The 21421-nt window shown below is 44.5% G+C and overlaps 2 protein-coding genes and 1 non-coding gene across 8 annotated transcripts in view; 2 read left to right on the top strand and 1 right to left on the bottom strand.

The window, feature by feature from the left end:
* Positions 1-19187, top strand: ZNF662 (zinc finger protein 662). Its single transcript, XM_060022248.1, is given in 6 exon segments — positions 1-190; positions 1930-2056; positions 2711-2750; positions 2752-2819; positions 6405-12824; positions 18628-19187. Coding segments are annotated over 5 exon segments (1329 nt in total). The 5' UTR covers positions 1-124; the 3' UTR covers positions 7433-12824; positions 18628-19187.
* On the bottom strand, positions 14447-14519 carry TRNAE-CUC (transfer RNA glutamic acid (anticodon CUC)). The gene has a single exon. It is a non-coding gene; the product is annotated as a tRNA-Glu (tRNA).
* The window catches only part of GASK1A (golgi associated kinase 1A), an 82413-nt gene continuing 80172 nt past the window's right edge, over positions 19181-21421 (top strand). For 3 of the 6 annotated variants that reach the window (XM_060022239.1, XM_060022241.1, XM_060022238.1), the window contains exon 1: positions 19181-20332. The gene's annotated coding sequence lies outside the window, so the exon portion shown is untranslated. The remainder of the gene's footprint in view (positions 20333-21421) is intronic. The other 3 variants (XM_060022243.1, XM_060022240.1, XM_060022242.1) reach the window with 3 other exon arrangements.

Raw genomic sequence — 21421 nt, 5'->3', positions numbered from 1 at the left:
TCTGCAGGGCCCGGAGCGCTCTGTGTCTCTAGGAGAGCTGGATCACTCTCCCCTCCCGACTTTGCGTGGCGAGAAGGGAGTACCATGGAGACGCGGAGCCCTCCACCGTCCTAGAGAAGCCGGAATGGCGAGCGTGCTGCAGCCTTTGCCTCTCGCATGCAGAGACCTGGCCCACGCAGAAAGTGGGGAGGTGGGCATGGGGCTGGTAGGGGCTTGGAGCGTGGCTCTTGTTCGGGCGGCTCCCGGGTGGGGGGGGGGGCCGCTATGTCAGCCCCGCCCGGGTCTGGAGCGTCCCTCCCTGACCCCGGGTAGTACCCGGTCGGGCTCGGTGAGCGCTGAGCCGGCGCCACGAAGCTGGCTCGGCTCTGCCCGGGGCTCTAGGCCCACATGAGGGGCGGAGAGGAGGCAGTGCGGCTACCGATAAACCGTGGTACAGCCCAGAGTGGAGGGCCCAGAGGAACAGGTAGGGGCAGAGTGGATTCGACATCCCCCAGGCTTGTGGCGGCAGGGGAAGCACACGTGCAGATGCACAGGCATGAGCCAATTCTGAGGCAGAGGTGGCCCAACACAGAGCGCTGTGTGCGGCGACGAATGGCCAGAATTTCCACGACTGGTTTTACAGAGCTGGTTTTGTTTGAGGTGGGTCTTGAGAAGAACATGAGCTTGCAGGAGTAGGAGGAAGGATCTGGATCTTCAGGCCGGGGGTGGGGGGGGGGGACGGGGGGGTGTAGGTCCAAGGATACAGATCTGGGCAAGGAAAGGGTTTGGGTTCATAACGGAACCGTGACAGTATAGGGCATGAGGGTGGTCTTGCAGGGGATGATCCTTGGGAAGTAAGCTGGGTCCCTGAATGTGACTGGAGTTGTCTGCAGTTCAGAGGAGTTGGACTTTTTTAGGCAGGCAAAAGTGAGCCAGCCAAAGTCTTTGAGCCTTGGAATGCTGGGGAAGTTGCTGTGAGAACATTGCCGGGCAAGGACTGATGGGAATGGACCAGAACTGGCCCCTCCATAGTATTGAGATTGAGACCCTGAATGAGGCAGTGGCTGGGAATTATAAGAAGTCTTCATGGCTCCAAGTTAGCACTGTTTGTGTTTCTCAAGGAAGAGAGTGAGAGAGAAAGGCAAGAAAAGAAAAGGTGCAGGAGCTAGGGCTCCGAGAAATACAGAAAAAGGAACACTGAGACTGGGATGTGGGGAAGAGAGTAGGGTAGGTGCGTTAGGGAGTAGTCAGAGTTGGGCTCTGCCCTGTTGAGTACAGCCTCTCGAGCAGCCTGAGTGTTCTGAGGGGCCCTTAGCTGCCTCTTTGGCTGGTGGCAGTGACTGGGAGGGAGAGAAGAGCAAGAGTCCTAGACAGGGGCAGCAGGGGTGGCAGGAGTGAGGACAGAAGACAGTGTGCCATAGTAGGTAAGAGCCAGAGAGTCCCACAGGCCTGAGTTCTGTCTCAGCTCTTTAACTCGGGGGTTGTTAATCTCTGAGCCTCAGTTTCCCTTCTGTAAAATAGGTCTAATGTCCTTCTCACATTCTGTGAGGCGTGCCCAGAGTAATATATGTAAAGTGCTTGGCACAGGCTCAATAAATGTCAGTTGCTCTTGTTATCAAGGGTTGGTGACCTCTGAAGGAGGATACACTGTGGAGAAAGGTTGGCACTTAGAGCACATATGGGAACGAAAAGGGAAAACTTGCAGAGACTCATGAAAAAGATGAGAGGATGTTTGCTGAAGTAAAAATGAAGAGACATGAGAAGATTGGTAGCTGATCCCTTATATCTTTGTAAGTAGGGGGCAAAAATCTGTTGCGAGTTCCCTTAGACATTCAGAATCCAGAAACTCAGTGGGCATCCCCTCCAGTACCTCTTAGTGCCTGGGTCTACCCAGACTCCAGGCCTGGGTCCTGGGATTGTCCTAGGGCATTTAAACACATGTTGTTTCAGGAGTCAGTGACCTTCGAGGATGTAGCCATCTACTTCTCTGAGAATGAATGGACCGGCCTGACCCCTGCTCAGAGGGCCCTGTACAGGGATGTGATGCCGGAGGATTATGGGGCCGTGGCTTCCTTGGGTAAGGGTCTTTCCCTCTGGACTCTGCCTCTACCCTTTGGAATTTCTTGGCTCCTTCTTCCTCAAAGGCTCAGGAGTCTTTGATAACCTCAGTTGAGTGGCAGCTTCAGGCTCTTGTATTCTTAATGACCCAACCTTAGTGGTTGCTGGGAAGTAGGAAGTCCTGGTATCAATTCAGGCCTCACATAGGACTTCCTTACCCCCGGCTGAGAGCTGGTGTTCTCCTGACTCATGTGCTGTGGATACAGTGGGAGGAGAGAAGATTCCTGGTGCCCCTCTGAGCCCTCAGTTCCCACCACCTCAGTTTGGGAGACCCAGCCCAATACCAACCATCCTCATGCAGACGTCTGAGCTTGAGAGCTCTCGGAGAGGGAGAGCACAAGAAAGCTCAGTTCCTCAAAGAGTGAAGTCATCTGTTTGCTCACTCACGCTGTTATTGAGCGCCCCTTCCTCTCTGTTTCCTGACCTTTGTGAGCCTCCAGGCCCCTCTCCCCTGGGTCTCCTGTCCCTTTCCCCGGACTTCTTTTTCTTGTTCTCCCTAGTAATTTCCCTTCTTTCCCCTCCCACCCCTGAAGACACAGGCCTGGGAGGAGCCCTGGGGTTGCTCTGTGTCACCCTACTCACCCACCTGTCCCATTTCCTTCCTGTCAAGCAGCATTTCCATTTCCCAAGCCGGCTCTGATTTTCCAGCTGGAACGAAGCACCGTGGAGCTTGGCTCCTCAGGGAGCTCTGGATGGAGAGGGCCCGAGGGGCATCTCCTCAGGTGAGTGAGGATACATGTGCCAGTCATCTGACCAGTTCCCTTGTCTTAATCTTTAAATTGTCATGGGTGTGTTCTCTTAACCTAGTGCTGTAGACACCAGTGGGATTCCTTGTTTTCCTCTGTGTTCCCATGGTTTTCCATCTTGAGTCCTTGCTGTATTCATCCGGGCTCTTCTGTCTGCCATCTTCATGCACCTGTTTTTCCTCTTCCCCATCTCCACTGTTATTTTCAGGGCCGTTATGTATCTTTACTCCCTGACTTTTCTGTTTCCTTTCTGATCTGAGGTGGCCTTTCTACTTTCCTGGCCTGCTTATAATCTTCCAGCAGAAGATTCGGACTGCCCTTTGGGGTATCATGGCCATTTTTTTTTTTTTTTTTTTTTTTGCGGTACACAGGCCTCTCACTGTTGTGGCCTCTCCCGCTGCGGAGCACAGGCTCTGGATGCGCAGGCTCAGCGTCTATGGCTCACGGGCCCAGCCGCTCTGCAGCATGTGGGATCTTCCCAGACTGGGGCACGAACCCGTGTCCCCTGCATCGGCAGGCAGACTCTCAACCACTGCGCCACCAGGGAAGCCCTTATCATGGCCATTTTTATCACTAGAAATCAAGAAGTCTAAATAACCCTGAGCCAAATACTTCCTGTTCCTCAGGGATTTCTGGTGGGAAAGCCCTGGCATTTGTTTAGGCCCAACACAGGGCTTCCCTGCTCCTAATTTCCTACTGAGAACTGTGTCCTCTTATTGCCCCCTGGCCCCATTTCATCTTCTTCCCACAGAGGCTCTTCTGTGGGCACAGGTGACTTGAGCTGTGCCCTCAACTTCCCCATTCACACAGTTCCTTGCTGTGTCTGGAAGTCTTTCCATGTTAGGATACCGTTGATTGCAAGTAACAACCCAATTCAAACTGGCTTAAATAAAAAAGAGGAATTTATTGTTTTGTGTAATTGGCAAGTCCATAGGTAGAATGGGCTGCAGGTACATTTGGATCAGAATTTCAGTCTCTGCTCTTCTCTGTCTCCTCGTATGTTGGTTTTGTCTACAGTCTGGCTCCTCTCGTGGTTGTAAGGTGATCGGTAGTTGTAACCAGGACTGTGCTTCTTCACACCGATGGAGAGGAACAGAGCAGGCCTTCCTTAGGCTTTAACCATTGTGAATCACAGTCCCAAGTATTGCTCTGCTGCACCATCTTAAGTCTTATGCCAGCTCTAAATCGGTCTCTACAGCCAGGGAAAAGCTCTGCACTGATTGACTTGGCCTGGATTGCTGGTCCCTGAAAGGATCTCTCATGTAGTGAGTGGGATGGGATAACCTGTTTGGCTTAGCTCAGTGAGGGCCTGTACCAGGAGCTGGACTTGGGATCACTCCCACCCAAAGGGCCTGGCTACTCCCTAGTGGGGGAGGGGTAGAATGGATGTAGGGAGGCACCTACAGTGTCCTCTACATTCTCTCAGCATCTCAGTACCTACTCTCCCTGCCACTCAAGGGCATTCTCATCTCTGCTTTAGGCAGAAAGCTAACAGCTAAGTTATTCCTTGAGCAAAACCCTTAACTCCCTGACTTGCAGCAGCCCTCCTTGGAGCTCATGTCCCTACTCAAAGTCTTAAAGAAGAGAGTACTCACGAGGCATGTAGTCCTTTGCCTCAGCAGCATGAAAGGTCATCATTTTTTTTTTAAGTCCTCTCCATATATATATTTATTTATTTATTTAATTTTTTTATACAGCAGGTTCTTATTAGTTATCCATTTTATACATATTAGTGTATATATGTCAGTCCCAATCTCCCAATTCATCACACTGAAAGGTCATCATTTGGAAATTGCAGAATTGATCTGTTTCTTAGGAGGATTTGGTTGGGAGTTACAAAGAGACCAATCTTAGCTAAGTCTGAAGAATTTATTAGAGTGGACCTTTGTAAATAGAGGTGTTTATTGTTAGAGCAAGAAGTGACTTCTGGGAATGGCTGAATGAGGCTATGAGGCCATTTCTTATGGATGCCATAAGACATGAGAGACCCATTGTTGATCCTTTGTGAAAAGAGAAGGCAGTAGATAAATAGATAGGAAGGAAGGGAAGTAAGAGGTGGTGCTTTCCCAACATAGCCTCAGGGACAGCTCCTTGCAGTTCTTTCCTATCCTGATACTTTGCTATGTGAATTGGCTTTCAGCTCCTAGGGGCAGGTGCAGAAGAGACCTTAGTCTTTCCTGTTTCTTCTTGACATTTTAAAATGAGTGATAACTTTTTGTATATTGGTGAACTGATGGAATCACAACTTCCCTGAACCTCTATTTCCTGTCCTTTATATTCTTATTACTCTCAAGTTTCAGGTCACTGTTTTACCAGTCTTTCCCCCGACCTTCATTCTCCCCTACCACTTCCGTCTCAGCTCCTTTCCTAATGGGCCCCACTCCTCCAGTTGAGTCAGCCTTATTTATATCTTGATCCTGGCAGGATATCCATTTCTAAAGCCTGCTGGGATCTCCCATCTTGAGCAGGTAGAAGAGCCATTGAAACCGAAACTGCAAGGAGAGGGTCCAAGCCTAATTTGTACCGGTAAGTGAGAGGGAAATGAGCACTTTTCTCCCAGTCACACATTTTTCTCCTGTCTTTCCTTTGTAAAGTGTTAAAATTCCATTCCATTTATGTTCTAAATAAAAGACCCTCTAAAAATCCCCAAATCAACTAATTAATCAGAGGAAATGTAAACTCTAAACTTCCAACTTTTATTTGGACAAGTGCAGATAATTAAATTTGGATGGATCTTTCATCTTAGGCTCAAACTGAACAGAGGGCTTACCTATCTGGCTGCAGTGGTCAATCAATATGTTAAAAGGTAAATGCTGTATTTTTCTCATTGTGTTCATTGCTAGGGATCAGAAATCAAGTAATATATGGCTCCTATCCCGGAAAGGCTCACAGTCTGATGAGACATTATACAAAAATGTATAATTATAACAAAATGTGATGCTGTAACAGAGATTTGAATAAGACACTATGGAACAAAGAGACACTTTGGCCAACACTGCCTAAAGTAATTCAGGGAAGCACTTTTCATGGTGGGACCCGGTGTTTGGATTGAATGAGAAGACTTTATTTCCATTCAGTGTTGAAAAGTATAAGAGAGTCTTCTTTGTGCTCCCCACCGTGTGTGATAAGCTCAGGGTCCCCAGGTATACCACAGATATTCTTTATTTCTGAACAGGTCCTCTGTTCTGAATCCTGGCTAGTTCTTCTCATGTTATAAACTGAACTACCTAGAAGGAATTTTGACTTATCTCCCTTAGAATTCAATTCAACTATTTCCCAAGAGCACCCCCCGCCCCCAACTCCCCACCTGCCGGCCCCATGCTTGCTCTGGTGCTGGAAATCAGAGCCCTCAGCCCTCAGGGACTGTCTGCCTAATTTCTGCCTTTTGATTTTTGTTGCTTTCTGTATGTTAGCTCTGTTTCGCCGTTTTCAGCTACGTCAGGGCCACTTAGACACAGGGGTGGCACTTGGAGGAAAATGGACATATTAATCCCACTTGGTGACCTCAGTCACTCTGTCATGGGTAATGATGACATTTGCAGCTCTGGTTTCTTCTTTCAGAGTCTGTGTCCAAGAGTGAGAAAGAAGGTTTTATTCTGAAGGAGGATACTTTTGAGGAGGCACAGGACCACATGGTGCTATCAGGTGGACCCCAGTGCTGTGGTTCCCAGGAATTCTGGTTTGGAAAAACCTGTGAAGAGGAGAAAAGCAGGTTAATGAGATGGCCTGCCTACCCCAATAGGGAAAGTGTGGAGAACACTACATGTGACATTATAGAAGTGATTGTCAAGGATGAGATGACCTCAGTAGGAGAGCATTTGAAAGATGCTGGTGTTTATACCCACCTTGTACCTCAGAAAAGTCTACATGAGCAGGTATTCTATATATGTGAAGAATGTGGCAAGTGTTTTGTTCAAAATGAAGACTTTGATCAACATCAGAGAATTCATATTGGGAAGAAAGTCTGTGGATGTAAGGAATGCGGGAAGACTTTCAGTTTCAGATAACACTGCATTGTACATCAGAGGACTCACACTGGAGTGAAACCCTACGTTTGTCAAGAATGTGCTAAAGCCTTCATTTGGAAGTCAAACCTGATTAGGCACCAGAGAATTCACACTGGAGAGAAACCCTTTGAATGTAAGGAATGTGGGAAGGGCTTTAGTCAGAACGCAAGCCGTACACAACATCAGCGAATCCACACCGGGGAGGAACCATATACATGTAAGGAATGTGGGAAAAGTTTTACTCAGAACCCAGTCCTTCTTCGACATCAGAGAATCCACACCGGGGAGAAAGCTTATGAATGTAAGGACTGTGGGAAAGGCTTCATGTGGAAGTTGGATCTTGCTCAGCACCAATGGGTCCACACTGGAGAGAAGCCTCATGAATGTATTGACTGTGGGAAAAGCTTCATTTGCAAGGCACACCTTACTCGTCATCAGAGAATCCATACTGGGGAAAGACCCTATAAATGTAATGACTGTGGGAAGGCCTTCAGTCAGAATTCTGTTTTGATTATGCACCAGAGGCGCCATGCTAGAGAGAAACCCTATAACTGTCAGACTTCTCACTTTCTTGAACATTAGAGAATGCATAATGGTGATACTTGTTTATAATTCTTATGCTGCAGGAACCCCAGCCACAAGATGAGATGACTGCCCACAGTTTGCTGTAACTGTAATAGCCAGTATTGTCTTGCCCCTTCTCCTGAGTGGATACCCTGTCCTCTAGCAAGACTGGTCTCTCTGTTCAGCCATACTCATACTAGGCAACATTTAGTTGAGCACCTACTCTATTTCAGGTACTGTGCTAACCATTTTACATACATTCCTTAACTTTTCTTAATCCTATAAGGTAGGTACTCTTATCCTCATTTTACAAATGAGAAATCTGAGGTTGAAAGAGGTTATAAACTCATTCAAGTTCACTCAGGTAGTAAAGTTTAGAGTTAAGATTGGAACCAGGCCTATCTGACTCCCGAATCTATTGTTCTTTATCTGTGCACATTTCTGCTTCTGCCTGTTTTTATTTGCTCAAATTTCCCTGGGCTAAAAGTCTCCTTTCCTCATCTAAGACTCAGCTCCTTCAGGTGAACAGACCTCTCTTCATTTTCTAATTGTAGTCAGTACCACCCAAGTTGGTATTTAATTATGTGCTATCTTCTATTTTTTCTAATAGTCTCATGCCTGTTAGTCTGGCTAAATGACTCTTTGAGGACCAACACTGCATTTCTTTATGTTTTTCAAATTTTGAAACGTATTTATTTTTGACTAGCTATAACATACTCATGATAAAAAAAAATTGAAATAGTTCAAAAAGGTGTTCAGCGAAAAGTAAATTTCCTTGTCACTCCTGTCTTCCAGTCCTTCTCAGAGTCAATGCGTTGTTTCTGTGTCTTTCTGGGTACATGCCCGCACAAGTATTTATTAATACTACTTTCCATAAGTCTACCCCACTTAAAACCATATTTGATATAGTGATATTGCTATTACTTTGCCAACTCCAGGACCTTCTCTTCCTCAGAAGTTGTTGGCCTCCTTTAGGTCACTAAGGTAACTTAAGGAAAGCAATGGAGACAGTCTGGGTTGTGCAGTCTTGGGAGACCTGATTGCCCTTGTGTTATAAGAGAGTACTCTGGGACTGGGAAAATGTAAACCAACGGAATTTTTTTTCATAAAAATTTGTAGAGCTACAACCCCTCTCATAGCACCACTATCCTAAATTCTCTCCTAGTCTGTCCCCTTCTCATCACCATAATACCTACGTCCCAAAGTAAGCTGTGGGGCTATCACCAAAGGAGGGAGAAGTGGTCACTTCACGCTCCTTTGGGTATCCTCAATCAGCAGTGGCAATATAATCCAGTACCTTGGTGTCAGGGTCACAAATGCCCTGCATAGGTCCATGATCAAACATAAATGCTAGGCACTCATAGATTCTACGCAGCAAGTAAGGGGAAGGTGAAGAATTCCAAAATTAACTTGATTACAGACTTGAAATCAAGTCTGTAAAATAAAATATTTTTTAAAAGGGGATACAGGCTGTTAAAATATTAATTATGAAGAAATTCAGGATATTAATGAATGGTATGAACCATCTTGAAGAGTCAGAGAACCAAAGGCCCTATTCATAGAAGAAGAACGCTGGCCAAAACAGATGAAACATCCATTCCAGACTCTCCACCTTTAGAGCCATTTTCCAGACTGCAGTTTGCTCCATTGCTATTTAGGCATCCCACTTTATAAGCTCCCAGCCAGTGAGTATAATGGTTGATAAAGGAGCAAGGAGGAGAAGCCAGAGGCCTGCTTGGACCAAACTTCTGCTTCCTGAAAAGTACAAACATACTGATAACTCTGGAGTTTCTGACTGCTGAAGCCAAAGGCCATGTAGTAAGGAGAACTTGGTCTGGTGTAGTCCAGCTAGAGTACCTCTAATAAGCAGGAAAAATTTTATTTTGTTACTACACAGACCCAGGAAATGGAAATGAGTGATGTGAACACGTGTTTTGAGGAAGTTGTTTATTACGCAAATGTTACCGAGCACCTGCTTGTATGCAAAGCACTGTGCCAGGTGCTGTAAAGGAATGATAAGTCAGACCTGCTCCCTGCCTTCCTGGAACATTAATCTAGTGAAGATTAAAGGGACCAACCAAAAAAAATCAAGTGAACAAGATTATTAAAGATTGCTAAGTGCTCTGAAGGGAATGAACAAGGTACAGAAAGTGGGACCCTCTTTCTGTAGATGCTCACAGGAGGCCTATCCTAAGAGGTAACATTAAAGGTATGACTCAGAGGATGAGAAAGAGCCTCTTGTACCAAGAACAGGAAGAACCGCAGGCAGAGGGAACAGCTGTGCAGACTCCCTGATGTGTGAAGAGTTTGGCACGTTCAAGAAAACAGGTTTTAGCAAGACGAACAGGGCATGTGTGGCACCAGCTGGGATTATACAGATCCATGGGCCAGATCATTCAATTCCACCCTAAGTGAAAAGAAGTCATTGAAGAGTATTCAGTGGAGGAATGACGTGTTTGATTCTGATTATAAGATGATGATGAACACTCTGGCTGCTAATAGAAAATGGGTTGTAAGGGGACAAAAGTGAAAGTAGAGATCATGTTGGAGACTGCTAGCCGTCCAAGTTGGGGATGACGGTGGCCTGGAGAGGGTGGTGGTAATGGAAATGAAGAGAAGGTGGATTTAAGATATATTTTGGAAATAAAATCAGTGAGCTGCTGCCAGTGGATTAGATGCAAGGATAATGGACAGGGAGGAATCAGGGATAGCTTTCTGGCTTCTGACTTGAGCAGCTGAGTTAGACAGTGGTGCCATTTACTGGAATGAATAAGACTGGAATGGGAATAGGTTTGGAGATGGAAAAGTCTAGAACTCTACTTTGGATTAACATTTGCAATAAGTGTGAGATGTACAATTAGAAACTTCAAGTAGGTGGTTTTATATATGGGCTGGACCTCTGGGTTAGTGATACCTGGAGCTGTACATTTGAGAGTGGTCAAACGAACAGAAGGTATTTAAAGCCATGGGAAGAAATGAATGTAATCTAGAGCTGCACTATCCAATACAGTAGCCACTAGCCACGTGTGGGTATTAAAATTAAATTTAAAGTGTATGTCCTTAGCCACACTGGCCAGATTCCAAGCACACAGTAACTATATGTGGTAGTTGGCTACCTTATTGGATGGTGTAGGCGTAGAACATTTTCATTGATGCAGAAGGGTCTATTGGACAGTACTGCCCCCAGAGACAGTACAGGCAAATACGAGGGCCCAGGATGAAGTCTTCTGGAATACCAACTCTACTTAGGGAATTGGACAGGGGGACACACCAAGAAGAAATGCTAAGAAAGAGCATCAGTGAGAGATTGGCAACACTACACTACCAGTGGCAACGTTATGCAGGCAGCAGTTGAAATAGGGTTGACTTTCCAATTGGGAATGTAAGGAGGTGATCATTAAAATCCTAAATATTCAAAAGCTCCCAGAGTGAAGGTGACATATACGTTAGATGAGTTCAGTATTTTAAAATGGGAGAGAGAGAGACAATGAATAAGAATAAGAACCCATGGAAATGGAACTATGAAAGAGAAGAAACAGTTTAGACTTACAGAAGAGGATCATGGGAGTTGATCAACCCTAGGAATTCTCTTTCAAAGATGGAAATGTTTGTAGGCAGAGTGGTGGAATGGCAAGACAAATTTTAGAAGTATCACAATGAGAGAATTAGCAAAACATGGCAAAAGATAGGTGGTCTAGGAGGATTAAGAAATAGCACGTGGAAATGGATGTCCAGTAAGGGTCTCTAGCAGATATGAAAATATCCTGGGCATTCCACATGATCTGACTTAAAACACTGGTGACGTGGCAAACCCAAAATTCACATAGGTAGGGTAGGGGAATCTGGAAGATAACTCAAAGAGATTGGAAATTATCCACTGGAGAATCTGGAACTGAGAGTATATTTTCATCAAATTTGGAAGGTGTGTTATGGTATGACAAACATTAGTCTGGTGGGATTCACGAAGTTAAGGTTAGGGCATGAAAGGTACCTATTTAGACACTTAACCTTCAAGCAACTGAGATGAAATACAAATGAGGAGCTTGTGTGACCACTAAGAGAAAATATGATATTAAGGTGCTGTACAAGAAAACAGTGCTTTCAAATATAAGCCAGGATCAGTATAATTAATTTGCAAATGACAGAAAACCCAAATCTAACTAATAAAAGTTGTTTATAGGCTCACATAACTGAAAAGTTCAGAGGTAGGACAATGTTCCAATACCTATTGAGAGGGACAGAGTTCAGACCTAGAGAAGATTCTCTGATGTTGAAAGACAATTCCTCTGCCCAGTGATTGAGATGTAAATTACTTTATAGAGTGGAAAATTGCTTCCTTACTTTAGCAGAAAGAGAAAACAAAAAGAACTGGCTTTAACCATTTTTTTTTCTCCGAAAGAAGGACTATATTTGTCTGGTGGAAGTGATATAGATATTGGAGTTAAGCAACTGAATTGTTCAGCCTCTACCCCCATTTCCAGCATACGTAGTCCAGGCTAAAGTGTGCTTAGCATGAATGCAGCTGGAAACCCGATGTCTTCTGATTTCCACTGTATTGTACCCCCTAAAGTCGATAAAAACTTATTCATTGTCAAGTATATAACATAAACTTTATTCTGTTGATAATATCAAGAGAAATGAGAAAGCACTGGTGTGAAAGAAGAAGCCAAACAGTACATTTGTCTGGCAGACAATCAGCTGGTGTCTTGGGTTGTGTCTCACACTACAGATTTCTCTTCCCACAAGAGCACCCGGTAGAAAACTCGACGTAGACTTTTCACTCTGACCCCTTCTCTTTGAGAAAATATTAACTCTGAGTGCAAGGGATCTAACTACCAGGCCCCAAATTTATTTTATTATTTTCCTAGGAGGCTCAAAGGGTATTCAGGCAAATGGGGCTAAGCTCCCTTACTATTTCTGCCTTGCGGGTGGCAGATCAGATTCCCTGATGTTCCTTTGAAAAATACAAGCCTGGGTGAAGAGGAAACAAGAAAAAGAGGGGAGTGATATATGCTGGAAACTGGTGGCAAATAAGATTCAAAACAAAAAGAACCCCCAGGATATATAAAGCGAAAGTATTCTGAAAAGGTGACAGATATACCTGAGGGAAGCCGCACATGGTGATGTTAATATGGAAACTGAAAATCAACTCAGCGCAAACATAAGAGGTGGACATGGTCCATCCAGAGAGCCTCGATGCCGGCTCCACCTGCAGGTGGGGCTGGAGGCTGTTGCCCTGCAGAGTGGGAGTTGTTCTGAAAGACTAGTTCTGGTTCATGACAGCTACTCTCTGTTTCTCTTCTGTCTGTCCACTAGCTCCTCAGCCCGTAGCAACTGACCTCTGCTCCCACCAAACTCCTTGAACTGAGGTTACTACCAGCGCCTGGCTTCCCGGGCTTCATCATCTGCAGTATGTATCCCTGTTGATAATTTACACCCCTTGCAAATGTCCTCTTGGCTCTCGGGTCACCACTTTCTCCTGACGTTCCTGATTTGTTAGTTCCTGCCTCCTTTGAGTTTCCTCCATTTCTGTCCACCCTCTAAAGATAAGCAGTCACCTAGGGATCCAATCTTGTCCCTCTTCTAACTCTATACAGTGTCACCAGGTGACAGGATTATTTACCCATTTGGATTAAACTATATCTGGGGGACTTCCCTGGAGGTCCAGTGGTTAGGACTCCTTGCTGTCACTGCCGAGGGCCTGGGTTCAATCCCTGGTCAGGGAACTAAGATCCCACAAGCTGCGTGGTATGGCCAAAAATAAATAAATAAAAATAAATTACATCTGGGAGCCACATGTACAAAAATGAACTTATTATCCTTACCCACAGGTACACACTAACCCCTGTTTTCTCCGCCACCTGCCCACTTGTTCAGCCCAGGAACCTCATGGAAATCTTCAGTTCCTCTCTATCCTGCACCCTTATAAATAGACTACGTTTTAATGATTCCATTTCACAGATGCAGCAGGTTGGCCATTTCCTTTCCACATCCTCTGCTCTATTTTCCATAGTTAGCACGTCAGAGTTTTGTGATAGCTGTTGTCTTTTCAATCCTCTCTCATTCTTAGATCAAGAAAATTTCCTTAAAATGAAAATCAAATCGTATCACCCTCTTTCTGGAATTCCTTTAATGATTCTCTCTTGTCTATAAAACAAAACCCAAGTTCCCCAGGTGAGTATTCAAAACTCTGTCAGTGACTGGTTATAATCTATGATTTTATGCTCTCTCTCCTCAATCTCCCACTTAAGTCTCAACGGCACCCATACTTCTCTGCTTCTCATTCTCAACCACATCTTGCTCTTTCAAGGAATGTGTGAATATATCAGTATAGGTCAGTGGTTCTCAACTGGCAGTGATTTTGCGCCTTTCTCCTAGAAGACGTTTGGCAATGTTTAGACACATTTTTTGTTGTCACAATTGGGGATAGGGCTGCTACTGACATCTAGTGGGCATCTAGAGGCCAGGGATGCAACTAAATATACTACAATGCACAGGGAAGTCTCCCACGACAAAGAATTATCTGGCCCCAAATGCCATTAGTGCTGCTGTTAAGAAAATCTTGTATAGGGCAACCACATGTGGAAGTCTGTTGATCATATCTACTGTATCAGACAAATAAGTACAAAGAGAAATAGAACATCCATGTCCAAGGAGTACCTATTTACTCTATTTGCAAGAAATCACTACTTGTGTTAATATTGGATAGAAGCTCTGTGAAATGAGCTTTACGTGTGAGAATTTGTGTTGTGTTTTCTTTTGTGTCCTTCAGTTCATGCTTTTAACTACTCTTTGTCCTTAATAGTCTTTCTACCCACAAAGATGTGTTGTCTAGCATCATCTGACAACTTTTCCCATGACCCACGTGCCTTGCTTCCCTCACCTTCCTGGAAGTCTTTTTTTTTTTAAATTTTTATTTCAGTCTTTTTATTTATTTATTTATTTATTTGGCTGTGCCAGGTCTTAGTTGCGGCACGGGGGATCTTTAGTTGCGGCATGTGGGATCCTTTAGTTGCAGCATGTGGGATCTAGTTCCCTGACCAGGGATCGAACCTGGGCCCCCTGCAGTGAGAGTGCGGAGTCTTAGCCACTGGACCACCAGGGAAGTCCCCCTGGAAGTCTTTAGAGTCAGAATACCATGAACTTGGCGAAACTGCAGACCTGAAATTGGGTTGTGAGATTTTTGTCTTGCTGTTCATGCATGATGTATGAGCAGAGGGAGGAGAACTAGGTGTGACAATAGCAATCATTTTGTCTCAAAACAAACCAGTTAAAGTGTAAAGATCCACCAGCACATATAGTTTTATGCAGTTGGGAATCTGTGGTCTAACCAGTGGCAGCTGTTGTGTTGCAGGCATTGTCATTAATGAGTGTACCTCGCAGAATCAATCCACAGCAGGATCCCTGTTTTCCAGTGATGAACTAAGTAGTTGACACAGAGTGGGGTTTGGAAGTAGGTTACTATTATAATACTGTAATATTTGGGACATGCCTTATAACTTGGGATGTAATTTTAACATGACTACCATTCTTTTTTTTTCCCAACTTACCTTCTCCCCACCCTTGCCAGAGCGATAAAATTAATGAAGAATCTTAAAATCCATTGATATGTCTTAGGAAAAAAATAGTAGTAGGGAGTCATCAAAATTTATTGTTAAACCATCTGTAAGTCTTGTTTCAGTTTTGTTCCTTTGACTCATTGACTTTATTGCTGAAAAGGACATTTGAAGTTGTCTAGTCCAACTATCTTATTTCTAAACAGGAAAAAAACAGAGGTTGAGAGTTAAGGACTTTTTCAAGGTCTTCCAGTGTTTGCCTGCATTTTTTTTTTTTTTTTGAGGAGTGATAGCATCTTTATTATTGCTGTTAATGGAACAAAAGGTACCTAATCACACCAGCTTCTCTTTTCAAAGAAAACTACAGATATCTTAATAACATCACATATCAAAGAGTAGTTACTTTTGCTGCCTTCTATTAAAAGCAGTTACATGCTAGGAAACAACACATTGCTCACACATTGCCAGGAGCATTGAGGGAACTGAATAGACCGAATAGCATCAGTCTATTCTTATCACATGAAGCCAGACACAGTCAACTCTCAGTAAGCCGTTCGCACAGAGGGAACACTGATAATTCACAATAGTTATATCTGCCATTTGCATGCATCACATAGTTTGTCTAGGCTCCTATAAAATTAATTTAAATTAAAAATATGATCCTTAAGCCAGTGTCAACACATGACAAGGAGCATGAGGTAATGGTGCCGGGGAGGCAGGGAAACATCAGACTAGTATTAGTACTGGGCCACTGGCTAAACTAAAGGCACACCACACATACGTGGAGAACTTAGCCAAGAGTGGCTGGGAACTTCAGTATATTGTCACTCTTTCTAGATTGGTTTTATATTGGGAGGTATGTTTTTCAACACACCGTATGTACATTTTGTTTGTTTGTTTAGTGGGCAAATTGATTCATTCAGTTCTGTCACTTTATGAGTATAATTTTACTGGGTCGTATTAATAGAAATACATTAATACTCTACATAAGCTAGGTAGCATTGAGTACACAAGAATAAAGTACTTAAAAGGGCAAGATCACATCAATAGCCTTTCCTTGTCCTGTGGGACAGATAAGGGGATCTTGAATTGAGGTTTTTGATAATAGAGCTTTAATCGGCACAGTCATTCTACGGAGAGATGCAGTGGTGTTGAAAAGCACAGGCTATGGATTCAGTCTCGCTCTAATGATGCCTGCATCTTTAATAAACATTTTCCTATCTCTGGTGTGTAGTCTCTAGGGAACTCTGTTTACAGTTTGGGGGCTCCACATTTCTTCTTGGCTTCTAAATCCTGTATCCATTATCTCCCCCAGCTTCCTCTCCTGGATGCTTTCCTGCGATCCTGTGATTATGAATCTAGGTTCATGGAACCTACAGTTTTCTCAGGCTCCTTACTGGAATGATCTCTGCGTTGTCTCAGCATTCTGAGATGTGCCTGTTATCTTCCTCTTGTGAGCAGAGAATCATGCTGCCAGTACAAACAATGTTAAATGTGAAAACAGAACCTGGGGGAGAGGTTCTTTATGGGAGTTGCGATCAGTCCATCTTGCTGATGTATCATTCTCTGCCTTAAGCTACTGAGAATCATACTTTTCTCCATAAGAAGAATTGAAGAAGCTAGATGATGACAGGTTGTGTCCCTTAAAACCAAGCCTCAGGTGAGCTTTGTTCCCTTTGACCTCTGTCCACTTGAGTTTTGAGGTAAGCCAGTGCAGGTACTTCATGGAAACTGTGTCCGAGGTAAAGATGCATCCATCTATATTCACCAAAAGGAGCCTCTGAGAGGTTTCAGGTAAGACAAGATAGGTACAGAGAAGAAGTACACCTGGCCTGAGAGGACAGGATGAAGCCTGGAACCCGAGTGGTGGCAGCAAGAATTACCCTTAGGACATGGGTGTACATGAGGACAGGCATAAACTAGTCATATGGAAACTCATTCGCTTATTCTCTTATTAACCAACATTTGAATATATTGGCGTAACGCCAAAAATGTGGGATATTCTAACCAACATTTAGAAATGTTGTAATTGATGATTTGGCGTCCATTGATCATAGGGTCAAACTAACAGCCGAAGTTGATTATATTTCCCCTTTGGATGTGCAAAAATCCTATTACAAACCTTCCAACCACAGACCCCAACATCTGTGTTTTGCTTCCTGCCCAGCAGGAGGACATGCCCACCTAACAACTTCCCACCGCTCTAGTAATAGAGGCTTTTGCCTGTGCTTTCTGCCCCCTCCTCTGCCTCCTGACTGACCCCATGGTGCTTCCCATGGGCCCCCTGCATGGTGTGGCATGCCCCCTCTTTTCAGGAACTGTAAGTACTTCTTCTTTCCAAGGCAGTTGTCTTCTTGTCTGTGACCTTACCATACATGATTTCTAAAACTCCTGGGTGTATGTTAAACACGGATGAACCCCACAATGTATAAATTTTTATGGCAAGTAATGGTAAATGCTATGAAGGATAATAAAGCAGGGAAGGGGTATAGAAAGGGATAGATAGAGTGATCAGGGACAGACTCTGATGAGGGGACATGTGAACAAGAGACCAAAGTAGGGAGCGAGATGTGCTGATATTTTGGGGCAGCGTTTCAGGCAGAGGGAATAGCAACTGCTGGGGCCGAGGAGGAGGGAACATGCTTGGACCGTGTCCATAGGGAGGTGGTGAGGCTTCGGTACTTAGGCGCGGGATGGGTTCAGCATATGGCAGGTGGACTGAATTGTGTCCCCCCCCAACTTTATATGTTAAAGCCCTAACCTCCATTACCTCAGCATGTGACTGTATTTGGAGACAGGATCTTCAAAGACATAATTAAGTTAAAATGAGGCTGTTATAGGGTGGTCGCTAATCCAGTCAGACTGGTGTCCATATGAGAAGAGGAGATTAGGACACAGACCCCAGGGGTGCACATGCATAGGGAGGTGACCGTGTGAAGTGGCAGCAAGAGGTTGGCCATCTGCAAGCCAAGGAGAGAGGCCTCAGAGGATACCAGCCAGCTGGCACCTTGATCTTGGACTTCCAGCCTCCTATACCATAAGAAAATTAATTTCTGTTAAGCCATCCAGTCTGTGAAATTTTGTCATGGCCTAGGGCTAAATCATGATGGCCAAATGTTACCTTGCAGTTATGGTTAGTTAGTCAGTGTGGGTGGAAGTTTGATCTGTGTTCTCCTGGCCCAGTGTGGTTTTCTCTAATCTTTTATATTGCTTATGTTTTCAGGTAATTTGCAAGCTTCGTGATAGCATTCCTCACATACCCCTAAGTTGGAATATCTAAGTTATTTGATTTAATTTTTTGTTTGACATTTAATTGATGATGAGGAGTCTCACCAGCCCGCCCAACCCAATATCCTTTTCACTTTTCATTCTTTTTTGGTCTTCTGAGGCCATTCCCATGATCAGATTTCCATTTTCAACAATGTTACTCTCTTGGACCAACCATAATTATCCCGTCTTCTTTTGCATCTTTGGCCGTGAGACCAGATGTAGCCCCTTTCCCTTTTGGGTCCCAGGGCTTTTCCTTGTCTTTCTTCATTCCCTATGCTCTGTGAAACCAATTTGTAAACATACAAAAGCTGTGCATTTACAGCATACAGTTGTATCTTTGATGATCTAGTTCCCTCTCTAACATTTGCATTTATTATTTTTTCTCAGGTTGTGAAATCAGGGCTGAATTTGTGCTTTTAGGCCTCAAAATAAGACATTTCTGAGAAAAGTGAATCCCGTGGCTTGGCCTCAGAGGAACATTAAGAGACCTTCCCCAGGGACCTGGTTTTCAAGTTACCTGTGAATCAGAGAGCAAGATAGAGAGACCTTCAGGAAGTCTCATAAGGGATGGAATGAAGAAAAATAAGAGAGATTCAGCAAAGGAGAGAGTAAATAATGAGAAAATTCCTATAAAAAATAGGAGTGGCTGCGCCCATGAGCCATGGCCGCTGGGCCTGCGCGTCCGGAGCCTGTGCTCCGCAACGGAAGAGGCCACAGCAGTGAGAGGCCCGCGTGCTGCAAAAAAAATAAAGAAAGAAAGAAAAATAGATGTCATGCACATAAGAGATCAGAAAAAAATGTTGGGATCAGTTCACACATCTGCAATTTCCAGGTGTGTAAAGAGTGTGGCAAAGCCTTTAACTTCAACTCAGCACCAGCAAGTCAGCACTGGAGAGAAACCTTTTATTTTTTTACCTGTACGTGGGCTTCTCACTGTTGTGGCCTCTCCCGTTGCGGAGCACAGGCTCCGGACGCGCAGGCTCAGCAGCCATGGCTCACGGGCCCAGCCGCTCCACGGCATGTGGGATCTTCCCAGACCGGGGCACGAACCCGTGTCCCCTGCATCGGCAGGCTGACTCTCAACCACTGCGCCACCACGGAAGCCCGAGAGAAACTTTTTAGATGCAAGGACTACAGCAAGGCCTTCAAGCAAAAAGTCAGCTTAAATCAATATCAATGGATCCAAAAGAAAAAAAGAAAAGGAAGGAAAAAAGAAAAAGAAAACCCCAAGATCAATGGATCCACCCTTGGGTGAAGCCCTACAAATGCAGAGTGTGGGAAAGGCTTCAACAAGAGTTCAGGATTGAAGCAGCACTGAAGGCTTCATGTTAGAGAAAAACCCTGTGAATGTGAGAAATGTGGGAAAGTCTTCATTCAGAACTCAAATTTTATTCGTCATTGGAGAATTCATCCTGGAGAGAAACTTTTAAATGTAATCTTGTTCTGTGTGTCCCCCTAGTGCAGGTTAGCAGGCCCTCCCCTTCTTGGCCTGATTATCCCAATCCAGCTGTACCTCCTGCCCTCCCCAGACTCTGCTCCAGCCAGTCCTCTCTACTCACTGCAGCACACACTGTTGCAGTTTCTTCCTCTGAGCTTGTGCTTTTTCTGCTCCCCCAGATGCCCTCTCACCATCTCTTCCCCTTTCTTTGATCCTATCTAGCCTTAAGACTTTTTGAAGCTTAGCACTTTGACCCTGCCTTTCTTACTACAGCCTCTTTTGTCTGTTTTCTTAAAGGCAACCTTACTACTTTTTAAAATTTTTGGCCATGCCATGCGGCATGTGGAATCTTAGTTCCCCGACCAGGGATCGAACCCACGCCCCCTGCATTGGAAGGGCAGAGTCTTAACCACTGGACTGCCGGGGAATTCCCAAGACAGACATTCTATTTACAATGAATTTATATGCTGGTTGTTTTGTTATTGTTGTTTTGTATTTTTATTTTTTGTTTTCCCTCCAGTTGACTCAATGTTATTTCCAACTCTGCAGTGGTGAGCTTCTCCATAGCAGGATTGGTCAGGAAGGTGGACTGTCCCCAAAGGAGTTGAATATAAGGAATGACCTTGAGAGTGTCTGTCTTTCCTTAGATTTTAGGTAAGTTGTTTGCCCTGAGACTTAACTCTCTGATGTGTTCAAGGAAAAATTTCAGATTATCTGGCTTTTTTTTTTTTTTGGTTGTGCCATGCAGCATGTGGGATTTTAGGTCCCTGACCAGGGACTGAAACCACGCCTCCTGCAGTCTTAATCTCTGGACTGCCAGGGAGGTCCCAGTTTGGCTATTTTTTGTTGTAAAGGTGGAGCCATATTCTTCAGGTTTTTAAAATTATTTATTTATTTTTGGCTGTGTTGGGTCTTCATTGCTGTGCGCAGGCTTTCTCTAGTTGCGGCGAGTGGGGTCTACTCTTCGTCGCGGTGCACTGGCTTCTCATTGCGGTGGCTTCTCTTGTTGTGGAGCACGGGCTCTAGGCACACAGGCGTCAGTAGTTGTGGCACGCAGGCTCAGTAGTTGTGGCGCACGGGCTTAGTTGCTCCGTGGCATGTGGGATCTTCCCGGACCAGGCTCAAACCCGTGTCCTCTGCATTGGCAGGTGGATTCTTAACCACTGCATCACCAGGGAATTCCCTTCTTCAGTTTTTCTACATCTTGAGAAGAGGTGGATTTTTGGATTTTTAAAATTTTCAAAGTGGACCACACTTAAAACAAAACACTGAACAACAATTTGTAGATATTCATTAGCAAGCAATGCAATGTGATGATTTTTGAGAGAGATGAGACACATAACATGAACTTAACATTCCCCAGACCTTCTCCTTGGGAATATTTGCTGAGCTGTGGCCCAGAGAGTTACAGCCTTTCTCAGTGTGTGGAGGAGATAGAGATCAGACCTGCTATATGTTTTTCTTATTTTAACGTATTGTATAAATATGGAGAAATGTGTTGAAAAAGCACCAAGTAGTTGACAAAGGGGAGGAGTGTGTGACATTACCAGTGGCTGAATCTAGAGCCATTTCCAGGTCTATCCTTTGTGGTTGTGATCATCGTGCAAAGAGGAACTGGCTTAAGGGACAGATGGGAGTTGAAATCCTGCCCTTGTTCCATTTGCCATGTCACGCACCTATGGGATTGTATCTTTTTAGGGGCTACTGTTTCCTAATAGGTACTGATGTGCCTTATGGGCTATT

The sequence above is a fragment of the Delphinus delphis genome, chromosome 10 (assembly GCF_949987515.2).
Source record: "Delphinus delphis chromosome 10, mDelDel1.2, whole genome shotgun sequence".
Lineage (NCBI taxonomy): Eukaryota > Metazoa > Chordata > Mammalia > Artiodactyla > Delphinidae > Delphinus > Delphinus delphis.
The sequence above is the reverse complement of the archived record's forward strand: the minus strand, read 5'-3'. Positions and strand labels throughout refer to the sequence as shown.